This window comes from Peromyscus californicus, unplaced genomic scaffold (genome assembly GCF_007827085.1).
Source record: "Peromyscus californicus insignis strain IS unplaced genomic scaffold, ASM782708v3 Scaffold_4__1_contigs__length_199733344, whole genome shotgun sequence".
Classification (NCBI taxonomy): Eukaryota; Metazoa; Chordata; class Mammalia; order Rodentia; family Cricetidae; genus Peromyscus; species Peromyscus californicus.
In genome coordinates this window covers 72,419,016-72,443,000 of record NW_026294562.1, presented here as the reverse complement: position 1 = coordinate 72,443,000, position 23,985 = coordinate 72,419,016, and the positions used below count along the sequence as shown (strand labels likewise).

The 23,985-nt window shown below is 40.8% G+C and overlaps 1 protein-coding gene across 11 annotated transcripts in view; it reads left to right on the top strand.

Annotated features, from left to right (window-relative positions):
• The window catches only part of Plekha1 (pleckstrin homology domain containing A1), a 50,110-nt gene that overhangs the window by 16,999 nt on the left and 9,126 nt on the right, over positions 1-23,985 (top strand). For all 11 annotated transcript variants that reach the window (XM_052761603.1, XM_052761610.1, XM_052761599.1 and 8 more), the window contains 4 exons: positions 7,635-7,732; positions 13,572-13,697; positions 18,459-18,602; positions 20,895-20,963. In XM_052761603.1, coding sequence (XP_052617563.1) covers positions 7,635-7,732; positions 13,572-13,697; positions 18,459-18,602; positions 20,895-20,963 — 437 coding nt within the window. The remainder of the gene's footprint in view (positions 1-7,634; positions 7,733-13,571; positions 13,698-18,458; positions 18,603-20,894; positions 20,964-23,985) is intronic.

The window sequence follows — 23,985 nt, the reverse complement described above, 5'->3', positions numbered from 1 at the left end:
TCCACCATGTGGGTTCAAAGGATTGAACTCAGGCTATCAGGCTTGATGGCAAGTGCCTTTTCCTGCTGAGCCATCTTTCCAGCCCTGTTATTTTAAATTAGGCGGATATATTATAAAGTAATACAGTCACAAGAAACAAACCTATGGCTTAATGGATCTCTAAGAAATTCCTTTATACTCATCATCCAGGTGAGGGAATAAAACTTTGACCCTGGCTACCAGCCTCTTCTCATCCTGGTTATAACCTCCCCACACTCATGTGTAACTGTTACGATCTCACCCAGCAATATTTCAGGTAGTTTTTTAGCTCTGTACCTTATTTTCTTTATTGACCACATAAATAATGCAAGGGACCTTGTCTTTTGCAAGGGAATGAAGTATTCACAACTTGGAGGCAGGAGGAACTGAGGATGTTAGATAAACTGTGAACAGGTGCTTAGTGAATGCCTGGGGCACATTGGGCTGTGGGAGAATGAGTATTGGTGCCTCAAGGATCTCATACTAGGTGACAGACAGATACAGTACCTGTCGTTATCATTCCAGCAGTCAGTAGATAGAGGGGATATAGAGTCAAGGGTGCCACCATGGATGAGGACACCCCGTCCTAGGGACCAAGTAAATCACTGACCACTTTTTACCACCAGTAAGAAGAAATAAGACCTCATGGGCAGAGGTGTGCAGCAAGGGAGAATGTGATGTAGGAACTGGAGGCAGATGCTGGAGGCAGAAGTCAGGATGTGGTATGTTGACAAGCAGTGCATTTCCTTATTTTGAAAAAGGGAAGAAAGTAGAGTGCCTGAAGCAGACCTGAGGTGAATGAAGGTGCTGGCTCCATGCTTGGGAGTTAAGCAGAGAGATGAGTTGTGTGACTTTTGAACTAATGTACTAAAGGCCTTCAACCTGAATGGAGCTCATATAGGTGAGAGAAGCTAGAGGAGCCTTAGAAGAAAAAGTACGGAGACTCGGAGATTTACATCCACCCAGGCAGATCCTGACTATTATGAATAGTGCTAACATGGGTTTGCAGGTGTCTCTGTATGCTGATTTCATTTCCTTAGGCATATGTCCAGAAGTGGCATGTTTGGGTTTTTTCCCTTATATGTGGGAATAAAATGTCCTGAAAGTAGAAAGGGCCAGGGAAGGAGAAAAAAACCTTCTTTTCTGCAGAACAGTGTGGAACAGGATGCTGGGGTGTGATGCCTAATCTTGATTGTCAGCTTATGGAATTTAGAGTCGTCATGGAAACAACCCTCTAAACATGTTTGTAAGGGAGTTTCTAGATTAGGTTAACAGAGGTGGGAATATCCACCCGACAGTGAGTAGTACCATTACATGGGCTTGAAGAGGAAGTGAGCAGAGCACAGATTTATCATGCTCTGCTTCCTGACTGTGGATACAATGTGACCTGCTACCTCCTGTTCCTGCTTGCACACCTCCCCTGCCGTGATGGGCTGTATCGCCTGGAAGTGTAAGCGAGAATAAACTTCTTTCCTTAAATTACTTCTGCCAGATATTTTGTTACAGCAGTGAGGCAAGTAACTAAAACATGGAGCAAGAGAGGATCCAGGGAGGGTGGACGGAGTGGCACAGTAAAACCTCTGGCTTCTACAATTAATGTGCATTAATATTGAGAAATTTAGAGTGTGTTAAGAGAATGAGTGGTAGGTCAAACTGAGAAAATTGTCGCCATCTCCATATGTTAAAGTGTGAAGGGACAGAAATTAAGACTGACTAACTGGTATAAAAAGGGGGACTATTTCTTGGGAGTGGGGGACTATTTTACATCAAGTTGTTTTTTTTTGTTTTTTTGTTTTTTTTCCTGAAGCTGAGGACTGAACCCAGGGCCTTGTGCTTGCTAGGCAGACTGAGCTAAATCCCCAACCCCCTCCCCCCTTTTTTAAAAAGGATAGTTTGGGTGTCTTTCTCCTGCAGGTTGGTATTCAGATAGCAGCCACATATATCCAGTAAGAAAAGCCATTATGAACAGACTGAAGTTAGCCACTCAGAGAAGCTAGTGTGTTTGTCACTACTAAGAAACTTTTGTAAAAGTTATACATTACTGCAGATTAGAATTACAGTTACTAAATAAGACAATGTTTGAGAGCCTTGGAATTGAAGGGTATTAGGGCTCATCACCTAACGGAGAATTCTGTTAGATGTATGATCACATGCTTATTTCGTAGTGCTGGTTATCGAACCTAGGACTTGGGCATACTAGGCAAATGCTCTACCACTGAGCTAAATGCACCTCCAGCCCAAACACACGTATTTTTAACACTCAAGTAATAAACTCAACATTCGTAGTTATTGGGCCTAATTAGAGTAGGTGATTTTAGTTGGAATCAAAGAGTTAAGATGAGCCTCTTGTTCATCTTTCTGTAGTCTTCTGCATCTGTCAGGAATACAGAACAGATTCATAAAACAGTTGCTTTCAGAGAGAGATACTGGAACCCCAACTTCATTCTAAGTGCAGGATGTCTCTAATTCCCCTGAAACGGGGGAAAAGAAACACTCAAACCTTATCTTTGATAAAGGTAGGAGACATGAGCAGGTGGCCCTCAGTGTATATATATGGAAGCAGATGGAGGAATAGCAGCTCACTTTGCAGAGCAGAGAAAGGGGCCAATGAAGAGCTAACCATGTCTGTGCCCTGCCCCATCCCTCTCTAATAGGCTTAGGTAGTGGGGCCTGTTTGGGGGATGGGGGAAGCTACAGTGAAGGGGGCCTGAGAACAGGTTCTTTGTTTGGATGTCTTTTAAAACAAAACAAAACTCTAGTCTCTGTCTCCATCTGGCTCATGTGGGCAGCCACCCTTCCCCCAGCCCAGCAGGGAATGGGATGTGTGGCGTGTCCAGAAATAGAAACTAACACTAATCCTGGAGAAGGGAAGGAATGAAGCGTGAAACTGAAAAGGAGGATTAAAGGAGAATCTGAATACTGAACAGAGCCCTGTCCTGTGCAGCCCTGTCCTGTGCAGGGAACCTGCAGCCAGCTGCAGCCAGCAGTAGGTGGGTAGAGCCTGATTACCCTCGAGAACTGAGGAATGATACTGACATCTGGATATTCCACTAGGGCCTCCCAACCCAAGAGGGTACAACCATCCTCTTTAGTCCCTCTTTTAGAACAGTAACAGACAGCCCAAATTACTTAGTATTTGAGAATTATCAGACAGAAAAAGAAACAAGTAATGCAAAACTCAGGAGAAAACCTTTTTTTTTTTTTTTTTTTTTTTTTTTTCCCCTCAAGACAGGGTTTCTCTGTATATCTCTGGCTGTCCTGGAACTTTCTGTAGACCAGACTGGCCTCAAGCTCAGAGATCTGCTTGCTTCTGCCTCTCTAGTGCTGGCATTAAAGGCATGAGCCACCACCACCCGGCTAACTTTAAAAAAAGAAAGGCAAAAAAATCAGCGAATTTAAAAAGCAGTAATAGTGAAATTGATGTGGCAATCTCACTTGTAAACTTGTAATCTCAGCATTTCAAGAGGATGGCAGGTCCCAGGCCACCAGCCTGGACTGCATACTGAGCCACTTTCTAAAAAAAAAAAAAAAATCAAGAGTGGGAGAGAAAAACCAAAAAAGTGAGAAAAGACCTGATGCATGCCTCATCACCACCAGATCTGTGGCCACACTTGAGCCACAGCCATTTAGTCCTGGATCATGAGAGAGGGTTTTTGCTGTAGTTATGCTAATATCTGTGCTGTAGTTTTTATGCATTTGTTTTATTTGCTCTGTGGTAAAGATTTGAATAAAAGTGTACTCAGGTGAAAAGGTAGGAAGCAGACAAGCCTCTGAAGACTAAGGTTCATATGATACTCTTGCTTAAAAAGCTTGGCAGCCCAGAGGTGTCCTAGCTTTGTGTTTGTGGTATTCACAGCTTCTTCCTTCCCCTGTCTGCTCGCTCCCCTGCATTGCATACACACCACTTTCCAGAGGACGACGATAAGAGAGGATTATTGTGTCCATTTCTTCACATGCATTGGTACTTTTTCTCTGGGAAAGGACACGTGACATTGCTGATGCGTAGATAAGGAGAGCAGGACTCAGATGGGACAGTGCTTGGGAGCCCTGCATGAGTTTATCAGCCTTGCTGAGTCCCGGCTTCTTAGTTTGTAGCAGTTGTCTTTGCCCCTCTTGCCATAAAATAAAAGCATGAGAGTTTTTTATTCAAACCACAAGGTATATCAAGAGTTGTGTGGTTTTTTTGTTTGTTTGTTTTAGTTTTGGGTTTGGGGTGGGGGGCTAGAGATGAAACCCAGAGCCTGTGCATGGTAGGCAAACATTGAGCTACATATCAAACGTCAAGGAGTCTTTTAGTTATGTTGGCCTCTTTTTTTTCCCCTTCCAAACACCCTCATATAAATATTACTTATTTAGAAGTATGTGTATTATACATTTGCTTAGTGCCAGCAGTTGTAGTACACTGTTAGATTCTATTTATTTTTATACTTACTATTTTATTTGTGTGTATTTTGTGTTTTGCTTGCATGTGTGTCTGGGCACCAGGTGTGTGCCTGGTGGTGGCTGTCAGATTTCCCTGGGACTGGAATTTCAGACAGTTGTAAATGACCACATGGGTGCTGGAGTTGGACTTGTGTACTCTGGAAGAGCTGAGCCATTTCTCCAGCTCCAAATACTTGGATTGTAAATCTCTTCAGTGTTCTGAGCTGATGCTCCAAACAATATTTTGGGGAAGAAGTCACCATTGAGCTGACAGTGGACAAGGTCTGAATGCATACTGTGCTGACTACTGGATGTTAACGACAGAAGCTGTTTGTAGACAGATGCAGTGTCCTAGGGAGTTCCTAGTTATGCTGAAATACACTTAGGATACTTTTCTATTTTCTAGTGGTTCTCAACTTTCCTAATGCTGTGGCCCTTTAATACAGTTCCTCTCCTTGTAGTGACCTCAACCCTAAAAATTATTTTCATTGCTACTTCATAACTGTAATTTTGCTACAGTTATGAATCATAATTAAACATCTGTGTTTTCTGATGGTCTTAGGCAACCCCTGTGAAAGGATTGTTCAACCCCCAAGGGGGTCATTACCTGTAGGTTGAGAACCACTGCTCTAGAAACATGCAGAAGTACAATTAATGGTGTGTTAATGTTTTTTACTTTGCAGATGAATTTTTCTGTAGCACTTCATAAGATATACTTTGACTTCTGGGATCTTCAACTTAGTCTAGGGAGCTGTTTAGAGTAACTTGTTCCCAGGCCCAATTTCAAAATCATGTGTTCCCTTGAGGATTTTCATTTCCTCCTTCTCTTGGTCATGTTCAACTGAGTGCTAGTACATTAATTATTCATTGTTGGGGTGGAGACTTTTGGAAACTTTGTTTTGTTTCTTGTTTTTTTTTGTTGTTGTTGTTTTTTGTTTTTTTGTGTCTCACCCTGTAGCCTTGACTGTCCTAGAACTCAACTATGTAGACTGGGCCGATCTGGAACTCTGAGGTAGGACAACCTCTGCCTCCCCAGAGTGCTAGTCTAAAGGTGTGTGATACCATGCCTGGCCTTGGAAGTTGATTTTATATTTGAACAATTTCAACAGTGTGGCTATTCAGATGCCTTAGCTCCTATAGTAGTATTTAATTGTCTAAACAAATGCATGTGATATAAATAGGTGTAATTAAAGAGCCCCTTATGACTTGTAGACAGCTATCTGCAGAAGTGCTTTGTGAAGTATATAGTCCCAGTCCCTTAAGGGGGCATTTATAAATTTCATAGAAAATGTACCTTTAATCCCAGCACTTAGAAGGCAGAGGCTGGTGGAGCTCTGTGAGTTTGAGGCCAGGCTGGTCTACACATATCAAACTCCAGGCCAGTCAAGGCTTCATAAGGAGACCCTGTCTCAAAAGAAAAAAAGTTGTTTTTGTTGTTGTTAGTTTTTGTTTTTTTGATGAAAGCTTCAAGTGTAACAATATTTGTATTTAAAATACAAAATTTAATTTTAAGTACAAATATTATTTGGGGGCTAAAAAATATTACCAGGGACTAAAAAAAAATGTTTATAAGCTTAAATTATAGAGGTTTGCAAATACGTGAAGTCTATAAGATTAAAGGGAAAACTGATAGAACTGATGTTTAGTCAAAGATACCATGAGCAAAGTAAGAATTCACAGGGAAAGTGCTTATGGTAAAGAAACTAGTTAATAGAGAAGCTCCTGCAGATCAGTAAATTACAACTGAACAGCTCAAGAGAAGTGAGAGAATATACAAAGCTCATGAAGTGAATGCAGGTGCCTAATACCCGTACAGAACTTTGTTTCTCAATAATTAAATTCAAATTCAAACAAGGTCTAGTTATCTACTAATTAGCAACTAATTAGGTTAATAGAGTGATGTATCAGTTAAGGTCTGTTGAATGAAATACCATTTGAGGCACTTCTTGGTCCCAAAGTAATTGTTACAGGGGATTATTTTCACAAATGTCGGAAGACAGAAAGAGCTCAGTGGAGATGTTGCAGTGACTTAGACATTGGAGACAGCACGAAGCAGCTTCACTCGGGGTTAGAAGAGAGAGGGAAAATGTAGTACAGAGCCTTGGATTGTGGAGGAGCAGCTACCAGGAAACTATGAAATAACGTTTCAGACTCCAAGCCCCCAAGCTTAAAGACTTTAAAGCAGTGGATGTATATGTAGCACAGATGCTAATAACAGTACTGGTGAGCGTAATTAGAGACCTTGTATATACAATTGGGAAGAAGCTTTTGTATAGGGATTCAGTATTAGGGAAGACAATTTATAATGCAAAAGTTGAGTTTCTTTTTCTTTTTGTTGTTTGTTTGAGATAGGGTCTCACTATATGGCCCTAGCTGGCCTGGGATTCCTTTGTAGTCCAGGCTGATATTGAACACAAAGAGATCCACCTGCCTCTGCCTCCTGAGTCCTGGGTTTACAGGCATGTGCCACCACCATACCTGACCCAAAACAAATTTTTTTTAAAAATCAGAATTTTTTAAAATGCTTCTTAAAATAATTTTATTAGTTAGTATGGGTATTTTGCTGGCATGTATGTCTGTGTACCACTTGTATGCAGTGTTCTCAGAAGCCAGAAGAGGGTGTTGGATCCCCTGGAACAGGAGTTACAGACAATTGTGAGCTGTCATATGGGTGCTGGGAATTGAACACAGGTCCTCTGGAGGTGTAGCCAGTGCTCTTAACTGCTGAGACCTCTCTCCAGTCTCCCCCAAAGAAAATTATCCCATAGAAATACTGGTCAAAGTGTGGAGGAAAGTGCTCAAGTGATGTTTCATTGTAATGTTCTTTTTCTTTGTTTGTTTGTTTGTTTGTTTTGAGATAGGGTTTCTCTGTGTAACAGCTCTGGCTGTCCTGGAACTCACTGTGAAGACCAGGCTGGCCTTGAACTCATAGAGATCTACTTGCCTTTGCCTCCCGAGTGCTGGGATTGAAGTATGTATGCATCATGGGAGTCAGTAAACATCAGTGACTCACTATTTAATGGTATATGCATTTAATGAAAACTGGTCACGATAGTGATGAAAGCAGTGTTTTATATGGCCTGTGTATTTTGTGAAATCCAAGAGTTGTAGTGTTGAATATGGTTAGGACTTTTGCAGCTGTTCTCTACATAATTTAAAGGTAACAACTATATTTCATATACTTTTTTTGACAGTTATGAATGCGGGAATGAGAAAATACTTCCTACAAGCCAATGATCAGCAAGACTTAGTGGAGTGGGTAAATGTCTTGAACAAAGCTATAAAAATTACAGTAAGTATGTATTTAAAATTTTTTTTCCTTTATAGAAGTAATCTTTACATTTTTAAAGTGTGTCTGATATCCTCAACTTACCAGCATGTTGCATATTCAAGCTTGGTTTAAAAGATGGGTTCTGAAGTGAGCCTTTTTTTGTGCATGGAGATGATCAGCCTGTGAATGCCTTTTACTGTGTCCCTAGTAAGGAGTCACATCACTGTTTATGCTGATTGTGTTTTTGTTTTACATCTAGAGTAGGATAAGAGGCTTTGGACCACTTACTTTGGGGATGGGCACAAGCATTCTCCTTTTCTAAGCCTTGTCAGGCAAAGGAGAAGACGGGTGTGAACAAGGGAAGGCTCAGGTCTAAAGATTGAGTCTGAAGAGCTGTGGTAACCAGAGGATCCTGTCTGTGCTATAGGAATGTCTGAGGCTATAACCTCCTTCTCTCATCTGCCCTTTTCCCTGGAGTTCCAGGACCTGCTCCTCTTCCCTCCTGCTGAGGCTACTCTTAAACTCTTTTAAAATGAACATCAGTACTTACTTACACTGTGCCAGCAGACAGGCTTTAGATGGAAGGCTTTCCCTCAGCTTTCCGCAAAGGTTGAGTGACTTGTACAGACTTCAGCACTGGTAAGCTATGAAGCTGGAACCCAGGCAAGCTTGTTTGTCCCTGGGCCCTGAACTCGGCAGTGCAATGAGCAAAGCCAAGCTTTTCTGAGCAAGTTGCTGCTGCTGCTGCTGCTGCTGCGCCCATGAACTGCCTTGCTGTAGCTTTCATCCTTAGACAAAGTAGGCTACTTGGAAGGGGCTGGGAAGGAACTCCTCCTGTGTGAGGTTTTAATGCATTAAAGTTTGTTTTTAGTGAACTATAGTTATTTACTGGTCCTAATCTACTCTCGGTCAAAGAGCATGTTCTCGGGAAATCAGTTGCATATAGATTTCATCTAAAGTGAACGATTTTATGTCCGTGCCACACAGCAGCAGCGTTAAGCTAGTCAACCAAGGCTGTACTTAGTTAGGTCAAATTTTTTGTCTTGCACCAGAACAGTTTGTTACCACATGACAGAAAACGCCTACACACCACATCTGAGCTGTATGTGAAGCAGAAGTTATTTTAGGGCTTGTGCAGTTTCAGGATAACAATATTTTGAGCAGATTCAGAAGTTTATGTTCTTACAAGGTTTTAGCTGATCATTTTGAACTCCTAATAAATATTCCCTGCCTGGAAGATGTCTTTATGAAGTCTGTATGTAGTACTTTACTGCATTTGTTTTTCATAGTCTGTAGTAATAAGCAGAACTGGCTTCTTTTAGTGATTTAAAGAAAAGTGGAATTAATAGAAATAATGTTCTAATCATTTTACCAAGTTGGAATGTCTTGAATTGTTCTCCCATTTATTTTTGGGACTAAATATTTCTTCGTGTCATTGCAAGCTTTTCAGCAGGAAGGAGAAACTGGTAAAATTTAATTAGCTTTAATTAGCTCTTGGGATCTTGCAGCTTTATTTTATATGACATTTTTACTATTTTTAGATAAATCTGGATAATGATTTTTCTGATTTTATAATTCATATTTAGAAAATATAAAGTAAAATACAGAAATCATCAGTAAAGTAATTATAAATGCAGTGATGTAAATATAGAACTGGTAATTGACTGGAGTCAATTTTAGGTAAACATAGGGAAGTGAGAGAATTCCCAGGCTTTAATAAGATGTATTTTATTGGGGCCGGAGATATGGCCTAGTGGTTAAGAGCACTGGCTGCTCTTGCAAAGGACTAGGGTTTGGTTTCCTATACCCACGTGACTGCTCACAATTGTCTATAACTCCAGTGCCGGGGGACACGGTAACTTCTTCTGGCCTACACAGGCACCAGGCATGTAGGTGGTACACAGACCTGCAGGCAAAACGCCCATACACATAAAAAATTTTAAAAAGGGGGTGGGGGCTGGAGAGATGGCTCGGTCAGTGGTTAAGAGCACTAGCTGTTCTTCCAGAGGTCCTGAGTTCAATTCCCAGCAACCACATGGTGGCTCACAACCATCTGTAATGAGATCTGGTGCCCTCTTTTGGCCTTCATGCATACATGCAGACAGAACACTGTATACATAATAAATAAATAAATGAATGAATGAATGAATAAATAAATAAATCTTAAAAAAAATAGCCAGGTGGTAGTGTTGAACATCTCTAATTCCAGCACTTGGGAGGCAGAGGTAGGCGGATCTCTGTGAGTTCGAGGCCAGCCTGGTCTACAAAGCGAGTTCCAGGACAGCCAGAGCTACACAGAGAAACCCTGTCACTGTGTGTGTGTGTGTGTGTGTGTGTGTGTGTGTGTACAGTTAAAAATAGATATTTTGTTAAATTTTTTAAAGATTTTACCCATTTAGACATCATAGGCATTTTGCACATTTAAGTATATTGGAGTGTGATATGTCTAATTTTGTATCTAAATAGCTAATGATTTACATATAGGATCTTTGAAAGATGTATATTTCCATTTTAGTACATGTATAGTTTTCCTTCCTCTGCAGTCATTCCCAAATGATATTTTGATCAACTATAGTTTAGTGATCTGCTGAGTACTATGTCATCTATACACCTAAAACATACAGAAATTTAAAAGTGGAGTTTTCCAGAGTGATTTCACCTTAGAGATTGTTAGAGCATTGTGGCTAAGAGTATGGTGATTAGTTACTGTTCCGACTGTAGTAGTATATCACCTAGTGTACTGCTTTTCACGGCAATAGTCTGTCTTTCCTTACTTTCCCTGTCTGTCACATTGTAAATTCTTTCCTAAATAGTTAAAGAAGAAGAAGAAAAAAAGACTTTTAAAAGGTCAGTATTAGAAGAAATATTCTTGAAGGACATTTTCAGTGACTTGAGTTTGGAAAAACCAAAATTGGAAGCCTGCTTTCAAATGTGTATTTGTCTACTATCAGTGTAGTGGTTCCTGGACCCTTACTGGTTTAAAGAGTAATGAAGATGCCCATAGTTTTTGCCTAAGCAGAAGTTCACTATTTCTAAAATGTCTTTTTCCACCGTAACTACTTCTTCTTCTTTTTTTTTTTGGTTTTCGAGACAGGGTTTCTCTATGTAGTTTTTGTGCCTTTCCTGGAACTCACTCTGTAGACCAGGCTGGCCTCGAACTCACGGAGATCCGCCTGCCTCTGCCTCCCAAGTGCTGGGATTAAAGGCGTGTGCCACCACCGCCCGGCCCCACCGTAACTTATAATTTAAAAGTCTACATTAGCTTTTAATCTAAAAACTCGTCTTTTAAAATAGTAACAGAAACTCCACAAGGATTTTTTTTTTTTAATGGCAACTGGGAGAAGTCAGCTGAACATGATCTAAAGAATGAATGACCTTGCTGCCCTGCAGTGTTAACCAAGCCTTTGCCAGCCGGCCAGCTCAGATGGAGAGACTGCAGGTCTTGCCACCAAGGAATTTATCTAACACTTAGATTCTGTCCTCCAGCTCTGCCCTCATTCCTGGTTAGCTGAATTTCACTCCCCTGTAACTTTTGAGAGGCCTGTAGCCTTTTATTTATTTCAGTCATAAATGTCTGTTTTGCTCAAATCTTCCTTCTCTAGTCATTATTTTCTTTTCTAATATTGGGACATTGTATTGGGGTCATAGTAAATGCCTGCTAAGAGTGTGTTCAGACCCCTCCCAAGAAATAGTCACATAAAAAGCAGGGAAGAAGCAATAGAGCAGAGCCCTGTGAGTTGACTATTTGATGCTCATTAACAGTTGGCTGATCTGCAGGTGGGGTGTATGTGTTAGGGTGGGGGTTCTTTATCTTGGATTTGACTCACTTTTCATTAAGAGTTTTTTGTAAATTCTAAGGGAGTTACTCTATATCTGGATCGTTTACTTGTACTTTTTTTGAAAGCAAGGTAATTGTAACTTTTGTAACCGTTGGTTTGAGTGGGGGTTGTACTTGCCCAGACTTCATTGTGAAGGTTGCCAGGCTGTCAACAGTGGGCCAGCTGCACAGAAAAGAATTTTTGGTATGATATGTTTCTGAGGAGAGTGGGGAAGGTAGCATGTACTAGTGTATTTTAAAGTTTCATGAGAGCCTTTTCTTTAGCTGTCCTCGTGAGTAGCAGAACCCTTACCTGGAGGACAGCCGCTGCTCTTCTTGCAGGTCACCACAGAGTGGCAATTTCAGGTCATCTCTGTGGCTTCAGGTTTTCTTACTGCTGTTTTCTGTTTTCAGTGAGTTGACAGGACCACACTTTGCAAAATGACTGAAATAAATTATGTGATTCTAGAAAATGTACTAGATTTCATCTGCAGATTGTTCTAGGGTGTGGTATCTTAATTTTAGCCAACAACTAACACTTTGTCCACTATTATAATCACCTTTAAAAAGCACTCAAGAGTGAGCCCTCTTAGGATCACAGGCATTCAGGATTCACCTCCTTACCTTTCTTCCCTTTCCTTTCCTTTTTTTTCCCCTTCCTTCCCTTTTTCCCTTTCTCTTTCTCTCCCTACCCCCTCTCTGTTTTGGTTTTTCTAGGTTAGGTTTCTTTGTGTATCCCTGGCTGTCCTGGAACTCACTGTAGACCAGGCTGACCAATAAGTTAGAGATTCACCTGCCTCTGTCTCCCTAGTGCTGGGACTAAAGGCACATGCCACCAGTGCCAGGCTCCCTTTCTCTCTTCCTCCTGTTTCCACCAGTGGTTGATACTGTAGGGGGGTATGTGTTTGAAGCTGGAGGGTGTTGCCAGGGCCCAAGAGAAAGCCTGACAAGGGGGGCAGTGGGAGAAAATGATATTACCTAAGATGTAAGCCATTTTTACCCATGGATAGTTAGTTATGTTCATGAGTATGTATGGATTGAGATCTTCTCATGCACACAGCCCATGCTTATTCAGTACTTTGAAAAGAACATCTTTGTCAATAAATCCTTGTCTGCATTGTCCCCCAGCTCTTCTCCAGATCTGGTGAGTGCAGTGTCGTGTGCAATGAGAGTACAGTGTAGTTTGTGAAACACTGTCCCTCAAAAGCACCTGTTCCTTCCGAAACTGCAGTTTGAGGGGAATGTTCTAGAGACTCATTCTGGGCATGGAGCCTGGGAATTACAGCTTTTAGTGATGTTCTGGGTGATGTCTTGTGTCTATTCCCTGCCTTGGATGGAATCACATTAGTACATGTAGGGCCTTTGACTACAGTGTTGATAGTTTCTCTGTAGTTCACAGGTGATGGACAAATGACTTAATTTTAACTTAGACATTTTTATACATTACCGTTGTGTTTGTCATTCTTATTGTTGGTAATGTTTCTGAATGACTGTGAGGATTCCTAAATAAAATGTCTTTTTTTTTTTTTTGGTTTTTCGAGACAGGGTTTCTCTGTGTAGCTTTGCGCCTTTCCTGGAACTCACTTGGTAGCCCAGGCTGGCCTCGAACTCACAGAGATCCGCCTGGCTCTGCCTCCCGAGTGCTGGGATTAAAGGCGTGCGCCACCACCGCCCGGCTAAAATGTCTTTTAAATCGTACTCAGTATGTTATTGATGCCGAGTGTGATTATTTCATTTTATTGTACAAGCTTGGCTAGAATGTAGTACAGCAGGGATCTCAACTGCTGCCTCTAAGCCCTGCTTCCTTCTCAAACTGTGTATGAAGTAGTGACTGCACAAGCAGTAGGTGGTGTTGGCTGTATGTGGTGTTGGCTATATCCTGAAGTGTTGTCAGACTGGAACAATCTGAGAGCTTCGGTTACAATATTGTAAATAGATTGTCATTTGTCATTTATCTACAGACAGCTAGTTAAAAATTCTGTGATGATGGAGAGGGTTGCAAGTACAATTCTGGTTGCATGATAATTCATCTCACTCTTCCAGGTACCAAAGCAGTCAGACTCACAGCCGGCTTCTGACAGCCTGAGTCGCCAAGGTGACTGTGGCAAGAAGCAAGTGTCCTACAGAACTGATATTGTTGGTGGTGTTCCCATCATCACTCCAACTCAGGTAACAAATAAATGCTTCTGTTGAATGTAGTTCTCATGACTGCATATCGATATTTGTATTTTCTTTTTCTTTTTTTCTTTTTTTTTTTTTTGGTATTTCAAGACAGGGTTTCTCTGTATAGCTTTAGAGCTTGTCCTGGATCTTGCTGTGTAGACCAGGCTGGCCTCGAATTCAGAGAGATCCGCCTGGCTCTGCCTCCCAAGTGCTGGGATTAAAGGTGTGTGCCACCATTGCCCAGTGATATTTATATTTTCATCATAACTGAAACAGAATGTCTTTGTGAGTCAATTCAGTATTTATTAACTACAAAAGCTTTTAATTTAGTTTCCTATTCTGAAAATGTTTTGCAAACTTTTGTATGTTTATTGTAAAAAAGATCGGAAGTTACACAGATAAACACTGGATCCTTCTCTGAGCTGAGTTCTTTGTATTCTCCCTACAGAAGTGGAGATGGGAGTTACATGTTAGACTTTATAGCAGAATATCTTACATCAGTCATCAGAAGTTATTCTCTGTCACTTGTAATGGCTGGAGTTCTTCTGTGGATTTGCCATAATTTATAAGCCTCTATTAATAGAGAAATGGAGGGCTTTTTAAAATTTTATTTAACAATGTTGGGATGAACATTCATGTATCTTAAACTTTAGAGATTAACACTAGGGGCTGCCACATGCTAGGCTAGAGCCTTACCACTGAGATATATCTTAGTTCTTTTTAGAGTTGCCCTAGTTGTCCTCAAATCTGCTTTGTAGCTCAGACTAGCCTGATGTTATAAGATTTCTTCCTCCTGCCTCTGCTTCCTGAGCAGCTGAGGTTGCAGGTCTACACCAAGATAAATTAATGCTTGGAAGTAAAGTTGCTGGGTTAGAGTCTGCAAATATGTGTAACTTTTTTAAACTTGTGACCTGGGGACTGCAATCCTGACTGGATTGTATCCTAAAAGTACTGATGTGCCTAGGTATTAGGAAAAATAAATTTATATAATTTAAAAGATGAACTTGAAACTTTTATATGAACTTACTTATTGAGGAAATACACGTTTAATGCAAATTAAATTAGTAATAGTTGAGAAACGAGAATTTAAAGTGATGACTATGTGCCAGTATTGAATATTCGCATTACTTTTGTCTTTTTTTTTTTTTTTTTTTTTTTTTTTTTTTTTTTTTTTTTTGGTTTTTCAAGACAGGGTTTCTCTGTGTAGCTTTGCGCCTGTCCTGGAACTCACTTGGTAGTCCAGGCTGGCCTCGAACTCACAGAGATCCGCCTGGCTCTGCCTCCCAAGTGCTGGGATTAAAGGCGTGCGCCACCACCGCCCGGCTACTTTTGTCTTTTTATCTTAAAAGATTTTGATGCTTTGTAGACACCTCCCCACCCGCCCCCCAGGACAGGGTTTCTCTGTGTAGCCCTGACTGTCCTGGAACTCACTATATAGACTAGACTGGCCTCAAACTCAGAGATCCCCCACCTCTGCCTCTGGAGTTCTGGGATTAAAGCTGGCCACCACCATCATCTGGCATAGACTTTTAAAATTTTAACAGATAACATATTTTTTCAAGCCTTCTGCTAGGTGATTGTGGTTAGTGGGAAGAAATCTTATAACATCAATAAACTAACTTGAGTATCTTTCTCTATGCTTTTCAAAGTGTATATAATAGCACCAGTCTCTACTCTAGGGGGAGTTTACAGTTATTTATTTATTTTTTTTGGTCAAAGTGGAATCTAAAAAAAAAAAGGAAGAAGAGAGAAGGGTTTGGAGGGATTGCTTTATCTAAAAGTAATGATTTTAGCCTGCTAAATGTGTAGTTGATGAGTAGCTGGGCCGAACTTTCTCCCATACTATGACCTGTGTTGGCTATTGGTGGATAAGTTTATGAAGACACTATTGCAGTTTGTGTGGCTGTTGGTGGATAGATGAGTTAAGACTCTAGCAGTTTGTATGACTTTGTAGATTAGATTCTCCACATGTCATTTTTAAAACATTTCAAATAATGCTATTTATTATAATGCAGAATTTTATTTTATTTTATTTTTTTTTTTTATTTATTTTTTTTTTTTTTTGGTTTTTCGAGACAGGGTTTCTCTGTGTAGCTTTGCGCCTTTCCTGGGACTCACTTGGTAGCCCAGGCTGGCCTTGAACTCACAGAGATCCGCCTGGCTCTGCCTCCCGAGTGCTGGGATTAAAGGCGTGCGCCACCACCGCCCGGCTATAATGCAGAATTTTAAATTACAAAGTAGCACTGCCAGTGGTGGCACCTTTAATCCCAGCACTCAGGAGGCAGAGGCAGGGGAATCTGTGAGTTCCAGGCCAGCCTGGTCTATAGAGTGAGTTCCAGACTACTGAGACTGTTACACAGAGAAACCCTGTCTTGAAAAACCAAAACGGAAAAAAAAAATTTACAAAGTAGCATTTAGACAATATAGAATCAACAAAATGTAAAATAAATCTCATTGGGATGATTAATTTATTTAGAATCTATTGGGCAAATGTTAAGTGATTAATTAATGTTGTTGACCTGTTTAAATGTAGAACAGATTGAAAATACCTCATGATACACCTGACAGTTGACTTAATTGTTCTTTTGCGTTTTAAAAACATAACTGACTTATTTATGGGATTGTAGTGTGTGGATGCTGTAAATAGCCAGGAAGTCTTGGGTATGGCTAAGGATTTGTTAACATTGAGCTTTAAAACATAAAAACCATGGCACTTTCAGGAGCAAGCATGGGAAAAAAAATCTGCAGGTTAAGGATTAGGCAAAGAGCCTTTGAGTTGACATCAAGCACATTATCCATCAAAGAAGACTGATAATTTCACATCATCAGTATTTCAAATGCTTGTTTTGTGAAAGACCCTGTTCAGAGAATGACTAGAAAACAGACTAGCCAGCTGTGATGGTGCACACCTTTAATCCCAGCACTTGGGAGGCAGGGGCAGGTTCTCTGAGTTTGAGGCCAGCCTGGTTTACAGAGTGAGTTCCAGGACAGGCTCCAAAGCTACACAGAGAATCTCTGTATTGAAAAACAACAAACAAACAAAAAAGATAGACTAGAAGAAAGTTTACAAGCTACTTATCCAGTTAAGGACTTTTATCTACAGAAAGAACTCTCAAAACTCAGTAGTTAGCAAACCAAAAAAAAAAAATCCTTAAAAGTCGACAAAATTCATAAATAGACACTTAACTAAAAAATGAAATATGAACTGATAGGCACTAGGAAAGATGGTTGCCATCTCTAGCCAGTAGAAAAAATTTCAAATTAAGGACACAGTTAAATATCACACTCAAGTAGAGATGCTTGGAATTCTCATCTGTTGCTGGTGGAGATGTAAATAAAACAGTTCAGCCCCTCTTAAAAAAACATTTGGGGCCCGGTGGTGGTAGTGCATGCCTTTAATCCCAGTACTCAGGAGGCAGAGCCAGGAGGATCTCTGTGAGTTTGAGGCTGCCCTGGTCTACAGAGTAAGATCCGGGACAGGCACCAAAACTACACAGAGAAACCCTGTCTCGAAAAATGAAAAAAACAAAAACAAAAATAATTCGGTGTGGTAGTTTTCTTGTTGTCATCTTTGAGTAAATTTGTAGTTACTCTACAGCCTCGTATGTACTCTCCTAGTCGTTTATCCTAAAGAAGTGGGTAATTATGGCCACACAAAAACCTGTATGTGGATACTTACAATAGCTTCATTCCTAGTTGCCAGAAGCTGGAAATAACACACACTGTTAATTGGGTAGGTGGTCAGCAGCGTGATATGGTGGTACACCCACAGCACTGGATATAGCAGTATAGACGATGAACTGTTGACACCAAGAGCCACCTGAATGAGCCTTCAGAGAGTTATTTTGAGTGAAATTTAAAAAAAAAAAATTTCAAAAGATCCTTAATGTGTGCTTCGTTTGTATTCTCAAAAAGTCAGAACAAATGAATGGGAGTGCTCAAGGGCAGCACAAGCAGGCCCTGTGACAGTGAGCAGTTCTTTGTGTTGATTATAGAGATTGTTGTTGAGCCTGTAGTCGGATTTTCCTTTGGGCCACCAGCTCGCAAGTAGTGACATGGAGACTCCTTATTAATTATGAAAGCTCAGCCTATAGCTTAGGCTTGTTTCTAACTAGCTCTTATTACTTAAATTAACCCATTTATATTAATCTAAGTTCTATCACTTGGTGTTACCTCTCTTCCGTTTTTCACCTCCTGTTTCTTCTCTGTGTCTCTTGGCATATACCCTGTGCCTCGATTATCTCCTCCTACTTCCTCTCTCTGCCCTGAAGTTCCACTTATACTTCCTGCCTAGCTATTGACCATTCAGCTCTTTATTAAACCAATCACAGCAATATATCTTCACATAGTGTACAGATATCCCACAATAGCAGCTGCATGTGGTAGTATCACATATGGACAAAAGAGTGCATGTATAACTATTAAAATCTGAATAAAGTTTATGGATGCTTGGTTTGGGTAATGTACCCTAGAAATATGCACTTCCCCTTTGTGAAGAATTTGGTTGAAGGGTATACAGGACCTCTGTTACTTTTTATATTTATTGTAACTTCCTGCGAATCTGTTTAAATTATTTTAATATGAAGTGTCCCACCCCAAGAAAAAGCACTAATGACAGTTTTGCAAAACTATAGAAGTGGATGTTTGTGGTTTGATCAATGGCAAGAAAGTTGTGATTGAGTGTCACAAATTTTAAGATTTTCTAAGATAACATTAAATGAAAGTATATTTTAAAGCAAGAAAATAATTTTTTTTGCTTCATTTTAGAAAGAAGAAGTAAATGAATGTGGTGAAATTGTTGACAGAAACAATTTGAAACGGTCCCAAAGCCATCTTCCCTACTTTGCTCCTAAGCCACCACCAGACAGTGCAGTTATCAAAGCTGGGTATTGTGTGAAACAAGGAGCAGTGGTGAGTAGCTTAACCAGACCTGTGAAGTTGGGCAGGGCATGTGCCAGCAAGCTTGCAAGTCAGAATTCAAGTTGTGTGCTTTGTTTTTGAAAAGCCTGAGTGGAGAGCAATCTGTTGCTGGGAAGGGTAGAGAAGGGTTGCTCCATGTTTATCACACAGCACAGTTGTTTCCTTGGTCTTTGGGCAGCTGGGTAAGTTAATGTATATTTCCACCAACATTTAGTTGAAATGAACTTTCCTGAGTTTAGGTTTGTGACAGAAAGGGATTTTTGTTTGTTTTTTAATTAAAAACTTTAGTTTGTGTATGCATGTGCATATCTGGGTGAGGGAAAGGGAACATGAGTGCAATGCATGATGCTGTGAGATCAGAAAACAACCTCGTCAGTCCTCTCCTTCCGCCTTCACTTAGATTCCAAGGCTCCACTGTAGGCAAGTGCCTTTCCCTGCTGAGCCATCTTAACCCAGGAAGTTCTGTTGATTCCCACACCCTCAGACAGGGTCAGTGTAGAGCCATAGGAGAAGTGGAAGGACCAGGAGGAGTGGCTGCGAGAGGATAGCTCTGAGGTTGGGCCACCTAATCTCCCAGGCTTCCAGTTTGATTTTATAAACCTATGGTCTGTGGATTTTGAAATAGGTAAATGAGAGGTATAGTTTCTGACACAGCTCCAGGTGCTTCAGCAAGCACCACAGGTGAGTCCAGGTTGTCCCCATTATTAGCGTCATGGTAGATTTCTACAAGACAAATACATTTACCAGTATTTCTAAGACTCCAGATATTTTTCTGCCAGGTGTTGTGGTTCACACCTATACTCTAGTGTTTGGGAGACTGAGGAGGAAAGGAAAGAAAGTTCTAGGTTAACCTGAGCTATATAGCAAAATCTTGGGTTTTTTGTTTTCTTTGATTTGTTTTTGTTTTGTTTTGTTTTTTTGGAGACAGAGTTTCTCTGTGTAGCCCTGGCTGTCCAGGAACTCTGTAGACCAGACTGCTGGCTCTGAACTCAGAGATCTACCTCCAGAGTGCTGGGATTAAAGGTGTGCTATGCCACCACCACCCAACTGATGTTTTTTTTCATTAGCTTTTATGAAGTTTATTCTGTATGAAATAAATCTTGAGAATCTCAAGAGAAGATAAAGTTTAACATTTGAAAACAAAAGGAAAAAATGTGAATAAAGAAATACTTCAAACTCTCCTGGTAATCTGTTCTCCAATTTCTGATAGGTTAGCATGGGAAAATTCTTCCTGCCTGTTGGATCATTGGTTCCAGGGAAAGGAAGATGGGGCCAGAGTTTTCTCAAGATAGGCTCTCTATATAGGTGGAGGCAGAATTTCCCCAGGCTGTGAGGCTTAGTTGTAGGCTAATTAGGCTTTTAAGGAGGTAACCCTTATTCCTAAATCTAAAAAAAAAAAAATCATTTACAGATTTTTTTCCTTAATTTTTTTGAGATTTTATCTATTTTTATTTTATGTATATGTGTGCTTATTTGAATGTACATCTGTGTACCATGTGTGTGGACTGCTAGTGGAGGCCAGCAAGGTAGCGTCGGATCCCCTTAGAACTGGACTTAGAGCTGCCGTGTAGGTGCTAAGAATTGAACCTGGGTCTTTTGGAAGAGCATTGTGAGTTAATGACATTTCCTGTGCTGATCTTTACCTTGTGGGCTGGGCTGGCAATAAGGGAAGGGAATACCTTTTCTTTCCTTTCCATTGTTAGAGATCAAAATCTGAAATACTGTGCTGGAGAGATGGCTCAGCGGTTAAGAGCACTTATATATATATTATATATATATTAGTGGGATCTGATGCCTTCTTCTGGCATGAAGTCATACATGCAGATAGAGGACTCATACATATAGAATAAATAAATCTTAAAAAAAAATCTGAGAGACTGGGGATATTGGCTCAGTGGTTAAGAGCACAGGCTGCTCTTCCAGAGATCCTTAGTTCAATTCCCAGCAACCACATGGTGCTCACAACTGTCTGGAACTCCAGTTCCAGGGGATCTGGCATCTTCACATATACATGGAAGCAGAACATCAATGCACATAAAATAAAGTTTTGAAAAATCTGAAATACCAGAGTCATTCATAAACTCTTGAAAGTGAGCTGCCCAAGACTGAGACCATCATTCAAGATCTAGTTATTAAGGAGAAATGCCATTTACCACTTTCCTCGGGAAGGGTGTGTCGTTTCTGCGTGCTTGGCATTTCTGATTGTGGGTTTTTATTGGAACAACTAAAGGGTGATTAACATTGGACATTCTTTGAAGCCTATGTCTGTGTCTTCTCTGGTAGATGAAAAACTGGAAGAGAAGATATTTTCAATTGGATGAAAACACAATAGGCTACTTCAAATCTGAACTGGTATGCAGTTACTTCGTAAATATACTTTCAAATGCTTAGCAAGTTACACTGTAGTGATTGTATGCTTGTATGCTGTTTTGTTTTTCAAATACTCCGGTTCCGGTTTTGAAGGCATCTGTATTTCAGTCTACTTGGTTGTAATGCATTTGGTTAGTCACATTTTTTTAAATGTGTTTTAAATAAAGCTACCATATCTTCAAGGAAGCATTCCATTTCGGTGGATCTGAAATTATCGCCACCCCTCATATGTACGCCTCTGTCAGAGGGGCATTGGAAGAGGTAGTGAAAGGAATCGCGTAACAGCATCCAGCCCTCTGCACGTCTGCCTTCTCGGCCCTGCTTTTTCATAGCCCTTTCTTTTCCTGTTTCAGATCAACTCTAAGTTGTTTCATTTGAGATACCTTTGTCATGTTCTGAGGGCAGAATCAAAGATCGAGTATTGTCCCCGCCTCCCACCCTGTTTGAGTAATGCTCTGTTTAAGATGTCAGGTAGTCTGAATCTTACAGTAGATATTGCATAAATTAATGAAATTCTCTGCCTCTTCTACAAAAATGTGGACTTTTGTATACTCCATGCTGTATTTGAGGGAAGGCGTCAGAACAGCACTGTCTAGTCGGACTCTCTGCCCTGCTAGATATGTTCCATACCTGTATTGTTCTGTCAGGCTACATGTGGCCTTTGAGTGCTGGTAATGTAACCAATGTGGTAAGGAGGTGAGTTCATCTCATTTTAAAATTAAAGCCAATTTTATCATTTTAGTAGTTCAAATTTATAGTTACTCATGGGCAATGGCTGCTCTATTAGGGATATTTTAAGATTTGTCTTAGGTGTCAGTTCTTTTAGGAAGCTGTTATGGGGTAAAATGGCAGAAGCAACCTGTACCTGGTGTAGACATTCAGAGCCCACATGTGATGAGGAGGCTGTCCTTCCCAGCCTGAAGAACAGAGAGGAAGGCATGCACAGAAGGTGGATAGTGACAGAGGTGAGAATGGTCACACATAGTTGTTGATAAAAGGAGGAAATATATCAAGGATAATAGAGGCCAAGGTTCCTGGTATAAAAGCATGGGTTCTTGATATAACTCAACAAATATGGAACCAGACATCAATATTGTGTCCTCATGTGAGTGCATGTGAGTGTAAAATATACTGTGTCTTGGGAAAATGATCATTTCCCCGCCTGAAAGAAACCTGGACTCCACATATCCATGTGCTCATATAGATAGGACTCAATGTAGTTCATGTAACTACAGTGAGGGACAAGATGCCTAAATAGGAATGAGAGACCAAGCTGTGAAACAAACACTGAGCACAGAGGGAAGAGAGCAGCTGGACAGTGAAGAAGCCTGGCAGGTACCACTTCCATCAGGCAGTCAGGTTGAGTGAACTCCATTGGTGATGAGGATGTTGAAACCACTTACCATCTGACAGGATATCATGAAAGAACACAGCATCAGTTCTGTGCTGCTCCTGTTAAAGGTATTTAGTCACCAGGTGACAGTAGTAGCCACATCCAAGGGAAGGGACAATCTACAAAATAAAGTAACTGTTGTGATCTGCAGGATTCTACGTTCCTCATTCTGGAGGAGTGAGAACTCTTCATACTGAAGGAAAAGAGAGATGGCAAGTGAGCACTCTGCCCCTGTAAGATTGTATGGCGGCCACTTGCTGGCTTTGATGGCCATAACATGAAGACTTTAGGGTAGCAGACTAGAGGTGCAGCTGAGCTTGAAGTGACTGTGTTCTTAAGTCTTTTTGTAAATTTGTGATTATCTCAAGGTTCAAAGAGAGACCGAAAATTGAGGGGAATACCTGGTAGGAAAATAAACAGAAAATCCAAACAACTCATTTAGAAAGAAACTGGGCTGAACGTGGAGCTAAGTGGTAGCATACATAACCAGTGTATCTGAGGCCTTGGGGCCTCAGCACTTCTGAGCGATAAAAATAAACTAAAGTAGTCTTCAGAAGTATGTAACAATTCTCGGTGTCACTCAGGATTAGGGAAATACAGATGTGCACTGCACAGGTGGTACTCATCAATCATGAGGCTGTGGCTGAGTGACAAGATCACAGATCCGCTGTTTCCAGAGAAAATACGTGGAGAAGAAATAGTGTTTCTTCAAATTCCAGGTTGATATGTATGTGAATGATGTTAGAAAAAAATCACCATTTGGCAGGCAACTATGCCAATAATGATTTCAGGTAAGACTCCTCAATATTTGGTGAAACTGGTGGGAAGATCATGTTGGAAAATGGAGCTCCAAGTGTCTCAGTGGTGACCAATATGAGTCATAGACCAGCAGTTGGTCAAGTCCATACCGCACACCTCCTGGAAGGAATGGCCGAGAAGTAGTCAGCTGCTGTGGTTTCCTGCTAGAAGCATGTGGCCTACACATCAGGATGAATAAACATCAGAAAGACCAGACTGAGACACAGTCTGTGAAATAAGGTGACGTTTTACAGCTCTGCAAGATGACAGAAGACCAAAGAAGTAACCGCTCTGAAGTAAAGGAGACAGAGAGAAAGGACAGTAAAGCAAGTCTGCCCTGAAGGATACCATGCGGTAACTTAAAATCAGAACGTGGCCCTTGGAATGTGGTCATACTGCAAGGATGTCGAGGTTCAGGCTTCATAACTGTGCCATAATTATGGAAAATCCATTTTAGAAGTTAAACTTAATACCTAGTAGTGTAGATACATTATGTCTTTAACTTGCCTGCAGACGTTCCCAAAGTGTGTATTTAGACACATGTGCACAGGCTTATAATAGCTGGGCCTGCTACACGGTGCCATCTGTGCCAAGGTAACATTCCAAAAGAGGGAGTAGAGCACTTACCGGTCCACCATGACCACGTCTGCTGCTTAGTGATTGTCACTGAGCTCAGGAACTGAAAGAGCAGTGTGTATAAGGGCATAAAACAAGCTGTCCCTGCTGCTGCAAGTTTCAGAAGGTGTGGTGTCTGAGATTGACTGGAGCTCCAAGTAAGATAGAGCTAGCCCTTGAGATGACATGTCCTGTGTC